This window comes from Jaculus jaculus, chromosome 13 (genome assembly GCF_020740685.1).
Source record: "Jaculus jaculus isolate mJacJac1 chromosome 13, mJacJac1.mat.Y.cur, whole genome shotgun sequence".
NCBI classification, from domain to species: Eukaryota; Metazoa; Chordata; class Mammalia; order Rodentia; family Dipodidae; genus Jaculus; species Jaculus jaculus.
This window is the reverse complement of record NC_059114.1, coordinates 15,171,626-15,191,808: the sequence shown is the minus strand read 5'-3', so window position 1 is coordinate 15,191,808 and position 20,183 is coordinate 15,171,626. Positions and strand designations below refer to the sequence as shown.

Genomic DNA, 20,183 nt, shown 5'->3' with positions numbered 1-20,183 from the left:
GTAAGCCTCAAACTCATGGTGATCCTCCTACCTCTGCCTCCCAAGTGCTAGGATTAAAGGCTTGTGGCACCACACGTGCGTCCTTCATTTCTCTTAATTTCTTGCATATGCATAAATAAAAGAAGTAGAAAAAAAAAAAAGAAGTAGAGATAGTGCAGAGGAGTGGTATCCCTTGGCATGAGTGCAGTGTATGTGATATTGAGAACGGTCTGTCTATCCTAATGAGGCTAAGCCTTATGGGCTATGGATCCCACCAGGACCAATAGAACAGAACAGAGCAAGTTCCCCCTTCCCCCCCCCCCCACCTCTGAATCTTAAGCATTCCACAACTAAACCCGAGTGGTTATTACAGGCCTCAAGGGATGCAGAGGAAGGAAACTGGCCAATTGCATGTGTGCCCTGTCCAAACACTCAGCCAGACCCCTCATGTGCATGGCGTCATCTGATGTCAGTAAGAAGTTACTTAGGGGCTGGGGAAATTGCTTAGTGCTTAAGGTGTTTGTCTGAGAAGCCTAAGAACCCTGGTTCGATTCCCTAGGACCACATAAGCCAGAGGCACAAGGGGGTGCATGTTTCTAGAGTTCCTTTGCAATGACTGGAGGCCCTGGCGTGCCCATTCTTTCTTTCTCTTTCTCTCTTCCTCTTATCCCCCTCCCTTTCTCTCAGATAAATAAATAAATAAAGGCATGAGCCACCATTCTTGGCTTAATAAAAAAAAAAGTTACTTAGGATATCATTTACATTTTACAGAAGAGAGAAATGAAACTCAAGAGAAATTGACGACACTTGCCCAAGATACCCAGATGGTAAACGTCAGAACTGGGATTGGAGATTCAAACCAGCTCTCTGTGATTTCCCGGCTGCCGATCTAGCTGTGATCTAGCTGCCGATCAAGCGCAGGATCTCCTGGTAGCTGGAAGGGCACAGTCTGGTAGTCGGGTGGAGGGACAAGAGCTGAAAGGGTAGCAAATGGGTCCTAATCTTAAACTTGATCACCATCAAGCACTTCCTGCACAGGTAATGCAGCCAGGTGCCACTCACTGGGCTGCAAATTCTGTGACGGGGTCGTTCTAGTCCCCCTGCGTTCTATGCGAGGTGGATAAAGCCACGCATGGAGAGTGGAGCCCTTCCTCCCAGCAAATGCTTCCAGGCCATCCTGGGTGTGGGTAGTGGTGTCATGGAATTGCCTGCATTCTCCCTGGGTCTCTTAAGTGTTCAGAACCTCTTTTGGCCAAAGTTGCACCCGCTGGGGCGTGCCCATCTGTCTACCGTTTGTGGACGACGGAGAGGATCCAGGGCACTGTGGGGACCTCGCAGGTACCGCCAAGTTCCGCGCTCAGCCAGGGTCCCTTGCGCGGTGTCGCAGCGCCCCCTCCCTCCGCCACCAGGGGCCGCCCGGAAGCGGGACTCCCCGGGCGCGGGGCGGGGCGAGGGGCGGGGCGCGGCGGTACCTGGGCCGCCCGCGAGCCTGGGCGGGGGTGGGGGGATGAGGGTGGCCTCTCGAGGGGGACAGCAGGGGAGCAGCTCTTCCTCCTCCCTCCTCCCCATCCCGAGATCGGCACCGCCAGCCAGCCCATCCACCGGGGAGCTCGGGGCTCCGGGCGTAGAGGCTTGTGTTGCTGTCACATGGGCGGTGGCGACGGGGCCGCATTTAAGCGGCCGGGGGACGGCGCCCGCCTCCAGCGCGTCCTGGGGTTCGGTTCCCGCCGGGCATCCCGTTCTCTCCCCACCGGGGGCCCCGCGCCTCGCCGCACCGCACCGCCCCCGCCGCCGCCGGGCCATGCGAGCGCGGGCCCCGCCGCGATGAGCTCGCACATCGCCAAAAGCGAGTCCAAGACGTCGCTGTTGAAGGCGGCGGCGGCGGTGAGCGGAGGCAGCCGGGCTCCCCGACACGGCCCTGTCCGGGAACCGGGACTGTCTGGCCGCCGGTTAACCGCTACCTGCCCCAGCACGCCGCCGCCGCCGCCGCCGCCGTCCGGGGACCCCAGTTCGCGGAGGCCCCTGTGCAGACCCGTGCGGCGCGAGGAGGGCGCGCGGGGGAGCCGGCGTGGGCTCCCCCAGGCGCACTGCAGGCCCCGGGAGGCGCCGCCGCCGCCGAGCCGCGGGAGGGATGGGGAGGAACGGGGACTGTCCCCGGCGCTCGGCCTGCGGGGTTCACTGCGAGCCCCGGGCCGCGGGGACTCCGTTCCCGCCGCCGCTGCCGCCGCCACCACCACCGAGGTGGACCCGTTCCTCCACCGGCTGCACCCCATGCTCAGCTCCGCCTTCGGCCAGGTAAGGGCCGCGCCCCCCCCATCCCCTGCCCCTCCCTCGGACTCCCGGGGAAGGGAGGAAAAAAAAAAAAAGGCGCTCGGGACCCCGGCCGGTGATGCGCGTCCCCAGACCTTGCGCCCGCCGCCCCCCTCTGGCTCACGCACGGTCTCGGCTCACCTCGTCCGCGCAACTCGTCCTCCACCACCACCCGGTGCCTGATTCAGCACCCCGTGCGCTGTCCACACTTCCGGGCCTCCTCCTCTTGGGGAGGCACCGTCGTCCAGCCTTGTCCCGCATTGGCATGGGTCCCGGAGCGAGCGACCCCCCACGACCCTCCTGGAGGTTTCCCGGAGCTCAGAGCAGGTGGCGACGAACCCGCGCCCCTGGCCTCCGGCAGCAGCCAGCAGGGGAGCAGCCCGAGGGAGCGAGGGGTTTGCAATCTGCGGGTCCAGAGAGGGGGGCCTTGGGGGCGCACGGGCTTGCTTGGAAATGACAGACCCTAGTCGCATCGCCTTATCGGTGTTCTTCAAGGTCTGGGGAAAGTTAGGAGTTTCAAAGATTTGGGGGGGAGGGAGAGAAGAGGTGTCTGGGGGAGCATGGCTGTGCTGCCCAGAGCTTTGGCTCCATCTGGAACTTCGGGGTGGCTTAAGGAAAGCTGGTACTCCAGTGATGCCCCTTGGATGGGCATCTGGGCAGCTGTGTGGTTGTAGGGAGTGGAATAATAGCCAGAGGAGCCATGCCTCGGTTGGTGTGCATTCTAAGCCACAGAGGCCACGAAGAGTCACCAGTTGGCACCGTTGTCTCTCCCAGGGAGTGCCCCCCTCACCCTCTCCCAAGAGTTCCAGGCAGTTGCGTATTGAAAAACAATTTCATGGCCACAATCCAGGGCTACAGTTCGGGATTGTGCAGCTGGGAGACAGGGACGGATGAACTTCTGAGCAAAGCTAAGGTTTCCTGTCGCTCTGGGACTGTAACGGAGTCAGAGTCTCGGACACGGAGGAGCTTAAAGTGCAGAGGTTTGATGAAAGCGTGGGGTGTGTGTCTGTGTGTGTGTGTGTGTGTGTGTGTGTGTGTGTAGGGCACGAGGGGAGTGGTCTGAGCATATTCCCGTGCTGGGATCTAGCGCTGAGAAACCTGGTTTGCCGTGCTTGGATGAGCACTGCGAGGAGGCCGCGTGTGGTTTGCTTTCAGATCTGCACATTTCTTTAAAATAAAATAATAAAAAAAAAAAAAACACTACACCGCGGTGGCCGCGTGCCTTGCCGGTGGAGGTCTGTCATGAAGACAGCTGCACGTGGATTCGGGTTGCAGAGGGCTGCTGTGATGGTGTGACAGGGCAGCAGTGTGCCGCTTTGTTCCTGCAGGGAGCCCTCGTTAGCCTTAGCCCGAGAGAGAGAGATTGAGAGAGAGAAAGCGCTGCAAAAAACAGTTCTCGGGGAGTAGAGATTTGGACGCAGAGCCGTGAGAGTTAGGCTGGCGACATGCCGAGGGAGAGAAGTTCACCGCAGTGGCTTGATGTGCTGGTGGGGAGGTGTAGAGTGTGAGGTCTGTGGGTTGGGACTGGATTTGGACCCAAGTGCTGTGTGGTTGAATGGACGACTCAATTCATTCACCTGCCATATGTATGTATGTGTATGTATATATATATATATATATATATATATATATATATATATATATATATATATATATATATATATATATATAAATTTTTTTGGAGCACCAACTTTGCCCAGGCAATCGCTGTATACTAGGTTGACAGTAGTGAATAAAATACCCAGGCTGCTGTTAGGTATATGGGGGAGACTTAGGAAACCCAGAGTCACACATACTTCCTGATTATTCAGTTTGCTAATGGTCTGACTCAGCTGCTTGGAGAAAGGGCCCTTGCTCCCCAGTGCTGACAGCATGGGCCCTTTTCAGAGCAAGCATTGTAGCTGCCGCTTTTCTTCCTAGCCATTAAATGAAGACTTCCTCCAGCCCCATGTTCTGAAATGTCACAAGGTCACTTGAGTCACGAGGAGCTGGAAGGTCCCATCAAATATTTACTACCTCCCTGTGGAAGCTCCTGCCTCTGTGCCTATGGAAGCTGCAGTCACCCTCCCACCCCAGCTCCCCCACACCCTTTACAATGGAGTTAGAGGTTAAATAATTTTTTTTAAAAAGGTTTTTTTTTTTTTTTTTTTGATGTCTGTGTGAACAAAAACAATTGAGGACCGCAAACCCAGGCATTGTTAGCAAGCCCCAGTCTCCTGCGACAGAGAGGAATTTGCTTTGCTTTCCTTCTCTCTTCCCTATTGAAACTTCTATCTTCAGAGACAGGGTAAGAAGCAAAGAGAAGGGAAATAGGGCTCCGAACACAGGAACTGTCAGATAGTATCTACTTAGGGAAAAATATATTTGGGGAAGGATATTTCTCGTCTCTCGTCTTTTTTTTTTCTTATTTATGTTAGGTGAATTGCTTTATCTCATGAAGGCTTTTTAAATTTTGTTTATTTATTTGCAAGCAGAGAGAGGGAGAGGAGATAGAGAAAGAATGGGCACACCAGGGCCTCTAACAAACTCCAGATATGTGCGCCACCTTGTGCATCTGGCTTACGTGGGTACTGGGGAATTGAACCTGGGTCCTTTGGCTTTGCAGGCAAACACCTTAACCACTAAGCCATCTCTCCAGCCCAGCTATTTGTTTACTTGAAAAATAGGGATTATTACTATCTCAAGGAGAATTTGGGAGATTAAATTATTGATGGAGGTGGAACAAACAAAGGTAATAGGGAATGAATATGATCAAAATACATTATATACATATATAAAATTTTCAAAAATAAATAAGTTAAATATTATTTATGACTGGCAGGACTTGGTGGCACACACCTTTAATTCAAGCACCCGGGAGGCTGAGCTAGGAGGATCACTGTGAGTTTGAAGCCAGCCTGGGACTACAGAATGAGTTCGAGGTCAGCCTGGGCTAGAGTAAGACTCCAGCTTGAAAAAGCCCCCCCAAAAAAATTAAAAATAAAAATAAAAAGATTTATGGAGGTACATGCATACAGCTTGGCCCACAGCATGTCATGGGCAAGGGTTCTATAAGTGTTTATTATTGTTGGTGGTTAACTGTAAGGATGTGTCTTTCCTGTTTGTAATAATATCAGGAGCTGGGCATGGTGACTCATGCCTATAATCCCAGTATTTGGGAGGCTGAGGTAGGAGGATTGATGTGATTTTGAGGCCACCCTAAGCTACAGATGAATTCCAGGTCAGTTTGGGCTAGTGTGAGACGCTGATTCAAAAACAAGTAAAAATTAGATTAAAAACAAAAAACAAGGGCAGAGCGTGGCGGTGCACGCCTTTAATCCCAGCACTCGTGAGGCAGAGGTAGGAGGATTGCCATGAGTTCAAGGCCACCCTGAGATTACAAAGTGAATTCCAGGTTGTCCTGGACTAGAGTGGGACGCTACCTCCAAAAACCAAACCAGAACAAAATAAAAGTAGTATCAGGGAGAGACTGGTCTGATGTGACCCTAGAGGTACCAAGATGTACTTCTGTATATGAGGAAGCAGAAATTAAGGTTCTTCCAGTGACCTCAAGGAACATGTGTATCACATGTGGAGAGACATGTGGTCTGGAGGCTGAGACATGGATGGGATGGTAGAGAATCAAGCTATAGGTTCTAATCCTGGCTTTGTCAATTTTTTTTTTTTTTTTTTTTTGAATAGGGTCTTGCTCTAGCCCAGGCTGACCTGGAATTTACTATGTAGTCTCAGGCTGGTCTCAAAGTGAGCCTCCTACCTCTGCCCTCTGAGTGCTGGGATTAAAGGTGTGTGCCTGGCTAATAATAGAATAGTTAGTTATCTGAATCAGAGTTTGTGTAAGGAAAGGTGCCTCCAAGCTGAGGAAGGCCCTTAACAGAAAGAGCTGAATTGTCTCTTTTTAAAAATTATGCTGGGCGTGGTGGTGCACGCCTTTAATCCAAGCACTCGGGAGGCAGAGGTAGGAGGATCGCCATGAGTTCAAGGCCACCCTGAGACTACAGAGTTAATTCCAGGTCAGCCTGGACCAGAGTGAGACCCTACCTCGAAAAACCAAAAAAAAAAAAAAATTATTTGTTGGCCAGGTGTGGTGGCGCAGGCCTTTAACCTCAGCACTTGGAGGCAGAGGTAGGAGGATCACTATGAGTTCAAGGCCACCTTGAGACTCCCTAGTGAATTCCAGGTCAGCCTGAGCTAGAGTGAGACCCTACCTGGAGAAAACAAACAAAACAAAAAAAGAAAGAAAGAAAGAAAAAGAAAAAATATTTATTGGGGGCTGGAGAGATGGCTTAGCAGTTAAGGCATTTGACTGCCAACCCAAAGGATCCTGGTTCGATTCTCCAGAACCCACATAATCCAGATGCACAAAGGGGTGCATGCACTGGGAGTTCATTGGCAGTGGCTGGAGGCCTTAGTCCTAGCGTGCCCATTCTCTTTCTCTCTCTCTACCTCTTTCTCGCTCTCAAATAAATAAATAAAATATATTAAAAATTAAAACATTAAAATTTATTTACTTATTTATTCGAGAGCGAGAAAGAGGCAGAGAGAAAGAGAGAATGGGTGTGCCAGCACCTCTAGCCACTGCAAATAAACTCCAGATGCAGGAGCCACCTTGTGCATCTGAGCTATGTGGGTCCTGGGGAATCGAACCAGGATCCTTTGGCTTAACTGCAAAACCATCCCTCCAGCCCTTGATTGTCTCTTTCTGTTGCCAGCTAAGGACATGCCACCTAGGTGTCTAGACAGAAGATGTGTTGTCAGGGCCAGAGAGGTGGTTCAGTGATTAAGGCACTTGCCTACAAAGCCTAATGACCAGTGTTCAATTCCCCAGTACCCACGTAAAGCCAGATGTGCAAAGTGGCATATGCATCTGGAGTTTATTTGCAGAAGCTAGCAGCCCTGGCATGTCCATTCTCTCACTTTCATTCTCTCTCTCTCTACTTGCAAATAAATAAATAAATAATAAAGAATGTGAAAAATATGTATTGTTAGAAATTAATTCAAACTCAGCATGATGTGGGGCTTTGGGTCTTGGAGAACTTTTTTTTGTTGTTTTTTCAAGGTAGGCTCTCTCTTTAGCCCAGGCAGACTTGGAATTCACTATGTAGTCTTAGGTGGCCTCGAACTCATGGCAATCCACCTCCCTAGTGCTAGGATTAAAGACGTGGACTACCACGCCCAACTTGGAGAGCTATTTGATGAACAGATGTTCTGCTCTTACTCTGAGTTTGAGAAGAAACACACCTAGTAGTTGGCAAATGCAAGTAAAGCCCACATTTTAAAAACATTTTATTTATTTGAGACAGAGAGAGAGTGAAAGAGGCAGATAGAGAAAGAGAGAGAATGGGTGTGCCTGGGCCTTCAGCCACTGCAAATGAACTCCAGACGCGTGCACCACCTTGTGCATCTGGCTTATGTGGGTCCTGAGAAATTGAATCCAAGTCCTTAGGTTTCACAGGCAAGCGCCTTAACTGCTAAGCCATCTCTCCAGTCCCAGAATCCACATTTATTGTCCCATCCTTTTCCAGCTAAAGAGACAAGGCTTCTGATTTGGGTAGGCCAGCCTAGTTATCTACACTGTGCTTTACACATAAAAGGAGTACTATGTTTCATGAGTGCAAAAATGAATGGTATTAACCAGCGTCCCCAACTTCAGAGGTTTCTTAGTTCCTGTGATTTCTTTTTTTTTTTTAATTAATTAATTAATTAGACACAGAAAGAAGAAGAGAGAGAATGGGCACGCCAGGGCTTGTAGCCACTGCAAATGAACTCCAGATGTGTGCGCCCCCTTGTGCATCTGGCTAACGTGGGTCCTGGGTAATCAAACCTGGGTCCTTTGGCTTTGCAGGCAAACGCCTTAACCACTAAGTCATCCCTCCAGCCCTAGTTTCTGTGATTTCGATGAGATGGGCCATGATGGTTGGGATTCTAATGGGTTCAACTGTACAAGGCTGTGCTTCTGGAATGTTCATCATTCCTGCCTTGCCAAGTCTCCCTCTTGGGCCCGGGAACGGAGACAGAGGTCAGGTTGTGACTAGCAACAATCAGAGGATGTGAGTGGGTGAGTCAGTTGGACGAGAGTCCTCTGGGATGACTGGATGTCTGCATTTGCCTCCAGCTTTTTCTGGTGCGCAACAAGGGTACTTGAGACCTCAGTCTAGAGCCCACTGTGACAACTATGCAAGTTGTCAGAGTGTGTCGTCACTATCTTATCTCCACAGCAACCCGTGCAGGTGGCATTATTATCCCTATTTTAGAAATGAGAACAGGCTCAAGAGAGGAGAGTCACCTAGTAAGTAAGTGACAGAACTGCGTCTCTCCAAATGCACCTGCCTGCCTGTACTGTACCATGCTAGCTGTGTGGAAAACTGCTCCAGCATGTTCCCTGTTTGTAAGAAGCGACTCTCGTGCAATGTCCCAGCTTTCCCCTAGAGTGTCTTAGCACTGGGCTGTCCTCCAAGTTCAAATCTGATGATAGAACCGGTCAGGACCGTAGGCCAGCCTCCCTTCTAATCAGGAATAATTAGCAACGGGTTTATCCTTCTCATCCCTCTGATCCTATTATTCCATTCCAGAATTCAGAGGATGGCTTCCAGAGGCCCAGGCATTGCTAGCTGCTCAGTGGGTAAGGATAGGGGGAGCAAGGAGTTCATGCAAGGTGTTTCGCTCCTTGGAGGAAGTCCCTAACCTTCAGCCCTGTTTGGTTTTCTGCTGAAGGACAAGCCCTCGGTTCCTCCTGTCCACTGCCTAGCTCGTTAGTTTCCGGAAGTGTTAAAGCCCCAGATCAGAATCCTGCGTCCCTGCTGTCCTCAGCCTCGTGCTGGTGTCAGCCCTGTCCCTGCCCCAAAGCAAAAATGGGCTTTCTACAAGGGCTTAATTGGTTTTGCTGTCTTTCTCTCCTGTTTCCAAGGACAGAGGCATATCACAAGGTCCACCAGCAGGTGCTGTTCCTAGGACTGGTCTGCAGGGGGCAGGAGTCTCCAGGTCTAAGCGAGGATGTTGCCCATACATGGCCCTTTAAGATCAATGCTGGGCAGGGGAAGAGGGGAAGTTTTAGGTGCCTGGCACCGTGCCAAACCTTTCACATGAATTATCTTGCAAACTCTTCATAAGAGCTCTGAGGGGGCTGTTATTAAAATCCCCATTTTAACCACCAGGAAGGTGCATGCCTTTAATTCCAGTGCTCTAGAGGCAAAGGTAGGAGGATCGTTTTGAGTTCAAGGCCTGCCTGAGACCACATGATGAATTCCAGGTCAGCCTGGGCTAAAGTGAGACCTTACCTCAAAAACAAACAAACAGGGCTGGAGAGATGGCTTAGCGGTTAAGGCACTTGCTTGCGAAGCCTAAGGACTTGGGTTTGATTCTCCAGAACCCACATAAGCCAGATGCACAAGGTGGCACAAGCGTCTGAGGTCTGATTGCAGTAGCTAGAGACCCTGGTGTATCAATCTCTCTCTTTCATAAAATCAGTAATAATAATAAATAAAGTAAAACAAACAGGGGCTGGAGAGATGGCTTAGAGGTGAAGGTGCTTGTCTGTGAAGCCTAATGACCTGAGTTTGATTCCCCAGTACCCACATATAGCCAGATGCACATCCAGGTGCATGCATCTAGAGTTCATTTCCAGTGGCTAGAGGCCTTGGCATGCCCATTCTCTCTCCCTCCCATCTCTTTCTCTCTGTCCTTGCAAATAAATAAATAAAATATTTAAAAATTCAAACAGGGCTGGAGAGTTGGCTTAGTGGTTAAGGAGTTTGCCTGCAAAGCCATAGGATCCCGGTTTGATTCTCCAGGACCCACATAAGCCAGATGCACAAGGGGGCACATGCATCTGGAGTTCGTTTGCAGTGGCTAGAGGATCTGACATGCCCATTCTCTCTCTGCCTCTTTCTCTCTCTCAAATAAATAAAATATATTTTAAAATATTTTAAAAAATTAAAACAAGCAGCACACAAAAAGCGTTTTATAAATGAACATAACAAGGCTCAGTGAAATCAAGTTCACAGTTACTAAACAGTAGGTCACGATCTGAACTCGTGTCTGACTTTGCCTTCCAAGTTCTGAACCCCTATCTCAGTGTGTCTCAATGCTGGCTATAGGCTGGAATCTCCTGGAGAGTAGAGGAGCCAACACCAAACAACATCCAGAGCCCACCTAAACTTTTTAAACTGAGTTTCTGAAGAGCCATCCTAGGAATTCTGGTCTACAGCCAGCATTAAGAACCCTTGCCTTGCCGGGTGTGGTGGCTCACGCCTTTAATCCCAGCACTTGGGAGGCAGAGGTAGGAGGATTGCCATGAGTTCGAGACCACCCGGAGAATACAGAGTGAATTCCAGGTCAGGCTGGGCTAGAGTGAGACCCTACCTCGAAAAAACAAAAAATAAAAAACAAACAAACAAAGAACCGTTGCCTTATTCTGTGCTTTCCATACATTTAGTGTGTATTGGCCTTGTACCTTGAACTTGGGTTACTAAGTTCTCTGCTGGTCCTAGTGAGCCTGTCTTTTTTCTTTTTTCTGGTTTTTCTGAGGTAGGGTCATGCTCTAGCCCAGGCTGACCTAGAAATCATTATGTAGTGTCAGGGTGGCCTTGAACTCACAGTGATCCTCCTACCTCTGCCTACCGAGTGCTGGGATTAAAGGCATGCGCCACCACACCTGGCCCACCCTTGTTTTTTCAAGGTAACATAGGTATGGTAGTATATGCTGTAATCCTAACACTTGGGAGGTGAAGGCACGAGGGTCAGGAGTTCAAGGTCACCCTCATCTACATTGGAGTGGGTCCAGCTTAGTCTACATAAGACCTTGTGTCCAAAAAAAAAAAGTATTTTCAGTATGGCGTGGTGGCGCACACCTTTAATCCCAGTGCTCAGGAGGCAGAGGTAAGAGAAGAACCATGAGTTCAAGGCCACTCTGAGACTACATAGTGAATTCCAGGTCAGCCTAGGCTAGAGTGAGACTCTACCTTGAAAAGCAACAACAAAAAGTATTTTCATATGATCCTTTACCTAGGTTTTTACCAGAAATAGTCTTTTATTTTTTTTTTCAGTGTTAAGACTCAAACATCACAAATGCTCTACCTCTAATATATATAGATATAGATATAGATATAGATATAGATATCCCAAGTCTACTTTTCTAAAATTTGTTTATTTATTTGAGAGTGACAGACAGACAAAGAGGCAGAGAGAGAGAGAATGGGTGCATCAGGGCCTCCAGCCACTGCCAACAAACTCCAGATGCATGTGTCCCCTTGTGCATCTGGCTAACGTGGGTACTGGGAAATCGAGCCTCAAACCAGGGTCCTTAGGGCTCACAGGCAAGTGCTTAACCGCTAAGCTATCTCTCCAGCCTCACCCTTACCCCCCACTTTTCTAAATTTTGTCTGCAAGTTTTTCCTTATCCCCCTCAGACTAAGTCACACCCCTGACTTGCATTCTCCGAGTTCCTGTTCTTCTTAGCATTTATCCAAAATGTAATTAGTGATCCTAGCTCCTCACTATGTCTCTCTCTCTCTCTCTCTCTGTTTTGGTTTTTGAGGTAGGGTCTCACTGGCTGACCTGGAATTCACTCTGTAGTCCCAGGCTGGCCTCAAACTCTGATCCTCCTACTTCTGCCTCCCCAGTGCTGGTATTGAAGGTGTGTGCCACCACGCCCCCAGCTCTTTTCACTACCTCTTACCTGCCCGTTAGGACATACCCCCTGCCAGTAGGACCATGCCAGTCCTGCTCCTGAAGCCCCTCCCCAGCAGCAGTCCCAGAGCTGAGCTGGGCAAATGGCACTTCCTTCTTCCACTTGAATAATTACTAATCAAGTGCCTGTTAAGTGCCACACACTTTCCGGTGCATACTTTATTAGCCAGATAGGGAAAGTCCCATTTTCCAGTGGAGGAAACTGAAGCTCAGGAATGCAAAGTCATCACTGGCAGAGCCAGGACTCAACCTTGACCCCAGGTCCTTCCCATTCACCCGGGTCTATTGAACCTGACCCCTGGCCTTGGCCACTGACCTGTGTGCTTCCTCCATTCACCCAAATGAGGCTTTGAAAAGGGCGTTTATCCAGCATTCGGGAGGCAGAGGTAGGAGGATCACCGAGAGTTCAAGGCCACCCTGAGACTCCATGGCGAATTCCAGGTCAGCCTGAGCCAGAGTGAGACCCTACCTCGAAAAAGAAAAAAAAAAAGAAAAGGGCGTTTATATTGGCTGCTTGTTCCATGCCTTTCTAGCTCCCTGGCATCTGTACCCTCTGCCCTGCCTTTTTGCCATCTCCACCCACATGCTGGAGGCTCCTCCTTCTCCACTTTCTCCCCCAGAGGTTTGCTCCAAAGGAGGCAGCTGGTGACTGCCCTGGGCAGCTGCTGGAAGCACCTTGGACCTTGAGAACTGTCCAGAGACCTCCTTCCCAGCCTCTAGGAGTGAGCCTGTGCCACCTGCTTGGCAGTGCCCCCCCACAGACCATCACCACCACCTTCTCTTAGTGCCATTTCTGACCAGCCACCCAAACTAGACAAAGGTCCCTGAAACTGAGCTCTGTGACTGCCATCAGGAGTCTGCCCAGTCTATCTCTGGTGCCCTCTGCTGGGGAAATCCGGGCACAGAGACACGCTTCCTCTTTGGTATCTGGTTTCATCTGGAGGCCTCAAGTGGGCCATCTGAGGATTGAGAATTTACGTCAAAGCAAGAACCTGGAGAGACAAGGAAGAGTCAGTCCGTTATAAAGTCCCAACCCTGGGACCTGGAGGACCAGCTGTAACAGCAGCTTCCCTGTTCTACAGCCCAAGGAAGCGGACGAAAGACCCTCGCCCAGAATTTGGCAGAAGATGAGAAGGTACAGAGACCTTTCCCCTTCGGAGCCATCTCCTGGCCTCCCTTGGGCCGGAGAGTTCTTACATGATAAGGAGATGGGGGGTGTGTGAAGGAAGGAGTGATCACATCTGTCGACTCAGCTGTGCCGACAGCCCTGGAGCCCATTTCAATGACGAGGCAAGTGTGAAAAATGGAGCGTAATGGAGACGTCACAAGATCTCCCAGGCCGTCCACTGGAGCCGCCTCGTTCCCTTATCCAGCTGGAATTGCCAGGGGGCGATGATGCACGCTTGACCAGCTCACCGCTCTTCCCAAGTGGCATACGTCTTCCTGGGGGTGTGCATATGCATGCATGTGTGCGGTGTGGTGTGTGTGTGTATGTGCGTGTGCGTGTGTACAGCGCTGTGAGCTGTGAAGCACCCTGGCTTTTTTTTGGGGGGGGGGGGAGGATGCTCAAACTAGCCAGCTTCCCCTTCTGCCCTAATTCCCAGTTGCAGCTGCCACCCTACATCCCCCTCCCCAAGGCAATCTCCCAGCAGATTTGGCAGCAGGGAGAGGAGGGGCCGAGGGCAGCGAGAGAGGCCTAGAGGACTCCAGCTCTGATCTGATGTAGAGGATCATCAACTCTCCGGGCGGTTTTCTCGGTACCCCGCAATCTCTTCCCTTCTGCCTTTGTCTCCTTAAGAAAGTGCCCAGAAAGTTAAACCCAGACACACACACACACACACACACACACACACACACACACACGACAGCAGGAGCGGGCAGACGGGTAAGAGAGCACGCGCGCTCAGGAAAGGGCTCAGTCTGTCTGAAGAGGAGCCGCACAGGCAGAGGGAGGCTGGGGTTGGCCCTGACCCGGACTGAGGTCTCCTAGCCCCCCCCAAGGAGCCTCCTTCATGGACTCGGGGATCTCAAGAAGGGCTGCCTCAGCATAGGATGGGCAACTGTGTCAAGTCGCCACTGAGAAACCTCTCGAGGAAGGTATGTGTTCCGAGTTCCCGAGTCCCGGGGCTGGGAATGGAGGCATCTTGCCACCTGTCCCAGAGGTTGGGCATGAAGGGGGGCAGGGTGCATGAAGCTTGCAAGCCTCCCCCCAGGGTTTCTGTTCCAAAGTGCTTCCCCATTCCTACCTTCAGATACCCTCCTGTCACGGTTTTTGTGTGTGCCAGGCTCTCAGCTAGAGTTAGGACTTAGAGCTGCCTGGGGGAGCATGGGGGTGGGGGTGGCAGGCTTTGGGGGGGAGGGAGAGGCCATATTTGGGAATTTACACAAGAGCTGAGAGGGAGATCATGCGGCTTTGCGACTTCTGGGTGGTACAACGAAAAGAATGAATTCTTAGGATATCTGTCCATAGCCACCCTCGAACGTGATGACATCTGAAGGCCCTTCCAGGAATAGGCCTTGGGGCTCATTCATATCCATGGAGGGTCTGTGGCCCTCTCTGGTGCTCTCCAAACTTGCATAAATGTGGTATTTGAAAGGACCTCATGGTTGCTGGAAGGTACCCATGCACATATCCCCTTCCTCCTACCCTCAGTAATTCTTGTGCCAGTTCAAATGCCAAGAAGGACTAGATTGGCTTAGGGCCCTTAAAGAGGTTACATAGATCCCTTGCTGGGGTGGGTTTCTTGTTTCTATGCCAGTATAGTATTCTCTTGCAAGAATTCCTTTGGGAAAGCAAATTACTCCCCCTCTCCCCGGGCATCTTTCACGCTTGTCCCGGTTGCGTCCGCAGTGTTTTGCTTTAGGTGGGCCCTGCTTGTATTTTTAGCTCCCTGTGGGTCATAGAAAAGAATCCGATGTGACTTAAAGGAAGAAGGAGCGACAAGGATGTTTTCCATCATTGTTTTTATTTTTCAGGCAAGGAATGTGATTGCCATTTGAGGGTCAGGTGACATACATAAGATGGCAGGTGGCGAATGGCGCCTTCATCCCAGTCCCGTTCTACCTTCTCCGTCAGTCAGTTGTCTGACCTCTCAATTTAGGACACTTCAGGCTTTTCAGCCCGTCGCCTTTCTCATTTGGCTAAGCTGCTCACATCAAATTCCGTTTAATCTTTGCTGTTGCTTGGATCTCTCTGAGAACCGATGTCTATTGTGTATTCTCAGTGCCTCATAATCTGTCATCTTCTTAGGGGAGGCTTCTGCCTCAGAGGTGGTCCAGGGAGATAGGAGCTGACCTAAATTAGTCTCTTAGAGGGCCATGGTGAATACCCTCGCAGCGGCTTCTGTCCTGAGCTTGAGGAGTCAAACTCAAGAACAAGAACTGTTCTTGTGTCTCCTGCCCACCTTCCTCACACAGCAGAGTGCATGAATCAGACTATTCGAGTCTCCCCTTTCCAGCCATGAGACTTGAGCAAATGACTTAATCTCTCTGTGCCTCAGTTTCCTCATTCATCAAGTAGGGATGCTAATGCCTATCTCTCTCTTTTTCTTGTGGTGGGGAGTTTTCGAGGTAGGGTCTCACTCTAACCCAGGCTGACCTAGAAATCACTGTGTAGCATCAGGGTGGCCTTGAACTCGTGGTGATCCTCCTGCCTCTGCCTCCAGAGTGCTGGGATTAAAGGCATGTGGCCCCAGGCCTGGCTTAAAATCTAGCTCTTAAGGTGATTGTGAGAACTAAATTAAGTACTATGCAGAGTGTGTGTATACACACATACACACACACACACACACACACACACACACACACACGGCATATAGTACTCAATAGATGTTAGTATTGTTGCCACCATTATAATAACTTTTTCACTCTGTGCTTTAGAGATGAAGGATGGAGGGGGACAGGAAAATAGAAGAAATTATTGTTATTACTATTACTTTGGTTTGTTTTTTTTTAATTTATTTATTTGAGAGCGACAGACACAGAGAGAAAGACAGATAGAGGGAGAGAGAGAGAATGGGCGTGCCAGGGCTTCCAGCCTCTGCAAACGAACTCCAGACGCGTGCGCCCCCTTGTGCATCTGGCTAACGTGGGTCCTGGGGAACCGAGCCTCGAACCGGGGTCCTTAGGCTTCACAGGCAAGCGCTTAACCGCTAAGCCATCTCTCCAGCCCTACTTTGGTTTTTTTTTTTTTTTTAATATTTTTGTTATTTTTATCTATTTATTTGAGAGTGACAGACAGAGGGAGAAAGAGGCAGATAGAAGAGGGAGAGAGAATGGGGCACCAGGGCCTCCAGCCACTGCAAACGAACTCCAGATGCGTGCGCCCCCTTGTGCATCTGGCTAACGTGGGTCCTGGGGAATCGAGCCTCAAACCAGGGTCCTTAGGCTTCACAGGCAAGTGCTTTACCGCTAAGCCATCTCTCCAGCCCTTACTTTGGTTTTTGAGATAGGTCCTCTCTGTGTAGCCCAGGCTGGGCTGGAATTATATCAAAATACTCCTGCCTTAGCCTCCCCGGTGTTGGAATTATAGTTGGGGGCCACCACACCCAGCTAGGAGACTTTATTGTTATTTTGTGCTAAACACATGGGCATCCTCCTAGCTAGAGAGATTCTGAGACCATGGGGTAAAGGTAGACCATCGTAAAACTTTCTGCATCCAATTCATCTTTCTTAGAAATAATTCCTTTTTCTGGACTATTTATAACATATCAGACATCTGCTATCTCACTTGCTCTTTTCCACTAAGTAGTTTTCTTGGCTAGTTTGCAGAGAAGGAAGCTGGACACGGAGATAAGAGTCTTTCTGAGGTCACACAGTCACCAGCACGCGAAGCTGGGATTTAGACCCCAAACTGTAAAGTCAGAACTGGTATTTCACTTATGGTCTTTCCTGCCTTTCCTTTTCTCTTGCTATCAGAAATGTTACTCATAAGTTCCTAAATTTGACCTTTGAGATTTCTAGTCCAAGTTCTTCCTCAGTGCAACAGTGCCCTCTGCCATCTCCTTAAGCTTGCATCCTTCAATTTCTGCCTGACCACCTACAGAGAGAGGGCGGTTCGACTTGCTCCTGGCCAGCTCGTGTGGTTAGAGAGCCAGAAGGCTGTGAGGCTGTCTAACGTGCCGGCCTGCCTCTCCTGTTTCCAGGCCATACCCAGGACATGTCCCTTGGGTACCAGGAGACCTGGTTGGCCCTGTGGCTCAGTTTCCTGAGTGGTACCTGGAGAACTGGAAACAGTGATAGGTGGCCTGCTTCGGGGCCCTGAACTGGGCAGGACCAGGCTGCCAGGTGGCATCACGAGCTAGGGAAGAACTGCAGCTTCCTGGGGCAACTTGGTGCCAGGCAGTGTTATGATCAAGAGATTAAGTGGAAATTCCCCAGCCACAACTGGTTGATTCTTTGTGGGATCAAATTCTTCCCCGTCCTTCTCCTTTCTTTCTTTTTAAATTTTTTAATCTATTTGACAGAGTGAGAAAGAGGCAGAGAGAGAGAGAGAGAATAAGTGTGCCAGGGCCTCTAGCCACTGCAAAGGAACTCCAGATGTATGTGCCACCTTGTGCATCTGGCTTATGGGTCCTGAGGAATTGAACCAAGGTCCTTTGGCTTTACAGGCAGACGCCTTAACCGCTAAGCCATCTCTCCAGCTCCTCATTTCTTTCTTGATTGGCAGATGTTCCCCCACTTCCTCTGGAGCCTGAAGTAAATGCCTTCTGGCACCCAGACTCTCTCAAGGGCGCATCACCATCATCATTATCATCACTATGGCAACTGCATTTATTTTGCTCATAGCATGTTCTTGATGCTATGCAAAGCACTTTATAGGCAATCGCACGTTTGTTTCTCACAAGAACCCTGTGAGTAGACGTGACTAACCCCACTGTACAGAAAAGGACGCTGGAGTATGGAGAGATGCAATGACCTGGCCAAGGTCACACAACAAGTGGCAGAGACAGGGCCTGTCCCTGAGCCTGTGTCCAAAGCCAGCATAGTCAATGGCCTCGCAGAGTCCACTGCCACCTGCTGCCTAGATTGGGATCATCTTGAGCCAAGTGTGTGAGATTCAGCCAGAAACGAAAAGTCTCCCAGCATCGTGTGAGATGATTCTTCTTGGATTTCTGTCCACTCTCTGTTTCCTTTGGATCCCTCCTCAATGGGAGGGTCTCTCTTGGTCTGCGCTAGCTCCAGCCTAGGCCCTGAAGCGTGAGTGAGAGAGCAACAGGAGACTTAGTCTTGCCTCTTTGGGGCATCAAGCCAAAATGGACCCTGGTCTGTCTGACATCCCTCAGGTTCTGAGATTTCCTAAAATTCACCTTGAGCCTTGGGCTGAGGATTTTTTCACTGGGGCTCTGAGTCATCACTTCTCTCTCTCTCTCTCTCTCTCTCTTTTTTTTTTTTAACATTTTATTTTTATTTATTTATTTATTTGACAGAGAAAGAGGGAGGGGGGAGAGAGAGAGAGAATGGGCGTGCCAGGGCCTCCAGCCACTGCAAATGAACTCCAGACACGTGAGCTCCCTTGTGCATCTGGCTAATGTGGGTCCTGGGGAATCGAACCTGGGCCCTTTGGCTTTGCAGGAAAACACCTTAACCACTAAGCCATCTCCCCAGCCTTTTTTTTTTTTTTTTTGAGGTTGGGTCTCGCTGTAGCCCAGGCTGACCTGGAATTCACTATGTAATCCTAGGCTGACCTTGAACTCATGGCAATCCTCTTACCTCTACCTCCCAAGTGCTGGGATTAAAGGCATGAAACATCATGCCTGGCTTTTAGGCATTATTTTGTTGTTGTTGTTGCTTCTCATTTTTGAGGAACCAAACCATTGTTCCTCTTCCTGTGGGCCTGGAAGACACATAGGCCAGTGGAAAGGGTTGGAAGGGAATCCCCATTGTAGGGGGTCGGTGACTTTGGGTGAAAGAATCATGAGAAGACAGAGTAGAGGTGGCTTTGAGAGGGTAGGCTGATCCTGGGTCCTGAGATTTTCTAGGTATTTTTTAATTTGTTTACCTGGAGGAGGGCTGGATGGGGTGGTGGGGTATGCGGCCATGTGTGTCTCACTCAGGCAGAGGCAACCCTCTTGGGGGTCCAGCTACCCTGCCCCTCCTTGGCGAGGTACTGCTGCAGGTTCCTGTGTTGATTGGAGGCCACCCTTGCAGGGCACAGTGCCGTGACCTGCTTTCCGGAAACACACTGGGCATGCTGGGGGAGGCTTGGGCCCAGCCAAATGTTGTGTCTGAATGCTGCTGCTATCCTAAGGGGAAGGTCTAGGAGCAGGGTTGACTTTTTATAGCTGCGTGGGAACCTGCGGGGAGGAGGAAAGGTTGGCCGGGTCCTGGGAGCACAGCTATATTCGGTCAGCAGACGAGAGGCCCTGCCTCAGCCTCCAGAGGTCCAGCAATTCAAGCCGGGCCTGGGCAGGGAGCCAGGGAAAGCGGGTGGGAGGAAAAGAACTTCTGGAGGACTGTTTAATCATCCAGTCACAGACGGATGGAATCCCGGGCGCAGGTGTGTTGTTCGGCGCACCTGGTGCTCTAAATCAAGAGATCCGGCACCTGAGGACGGGAGAGAAGCAGTACTTCCCATCTAGAATGGGAACACAGTGTCCGTTTTGTCCCCATTCCTCCCGCTAGCATATTGCCTGCCTTGTGCGTCAGCAATGGCATCTACGTTTGTAACCTGCAGTCCGGCAGACTCACGGAGCCTATTTTCCGTGTTGCCAGCTGCGATTGCTCCCCCACCCTTCCATCGGGCTTCCGGCAGGGGTAGGGTTTGAGTCCATCGGAGAGCTGGGACACATGATGTAGTGTCTGGGGTCGAGCTGGGACATTGGGAGCACTTTGGGAAAGGACATTGTTCTGTGACGCCCTGAGGGAACGTTTCTCATTGGTTGGAACAGAGGCCATTCTCTGCTTCTCTCTGAGTTCCTGCACATATGCGTGTGAGTTTCCGTGTGTATGTGAGTGTGAGTTTCTGCATGTGTCTGCCTGTGTATGCGTGCGCGCCTGCGCCACAGCAAGTATCACACCTACTCTCCTTGCAACAACTGTTTCAGCCCAGGGTCGGCATTTCCCTCAGTCGGATGAATCAGATGCCTGTCCCTGTGCCTCCCAAGGCTCTCTGAACCCCCCCTTTTGAGGATCTTCTCTTGACGAGAGCCCTGTCTTAGAATCAAGGGCCAAGCGGAAACCAGGAAGGCCCAGGTGGGCAGGGAGGTGAC

General features: G+C 50.5%; 1 protein-coding gene across 2 annotated transcripts in view; it reads left to right on the top strand.

Annotated features, from left to right (window-relative positions):
• Window positions 1-954: 954 nt before the first annotated feature.
• Cabp1 (calcium binding protein 1) overlaps window positions 955-20,183 on the top strand; it is a 40,134-nt gene continuing 20,905 nt past the window's right edge. The window contains exon 1 of one of the 2 annotated variants that reach the window (XM_045132779.1): window positions 955-1,017. In XM_045132779.1, coding sequence (XP_044988714.1) covers window positions 970-1,017 — 48 coding nt within the window. In that variant the 5' untranslated portion in view covers window positions 955-969. Of the gene's footprint in view, window positions 1,018-1,519; window positions 2,275-20,183 lie in introns of those variants that run through there. The other variant, XM_045132778.1, reaches the window with a different exon arrangement.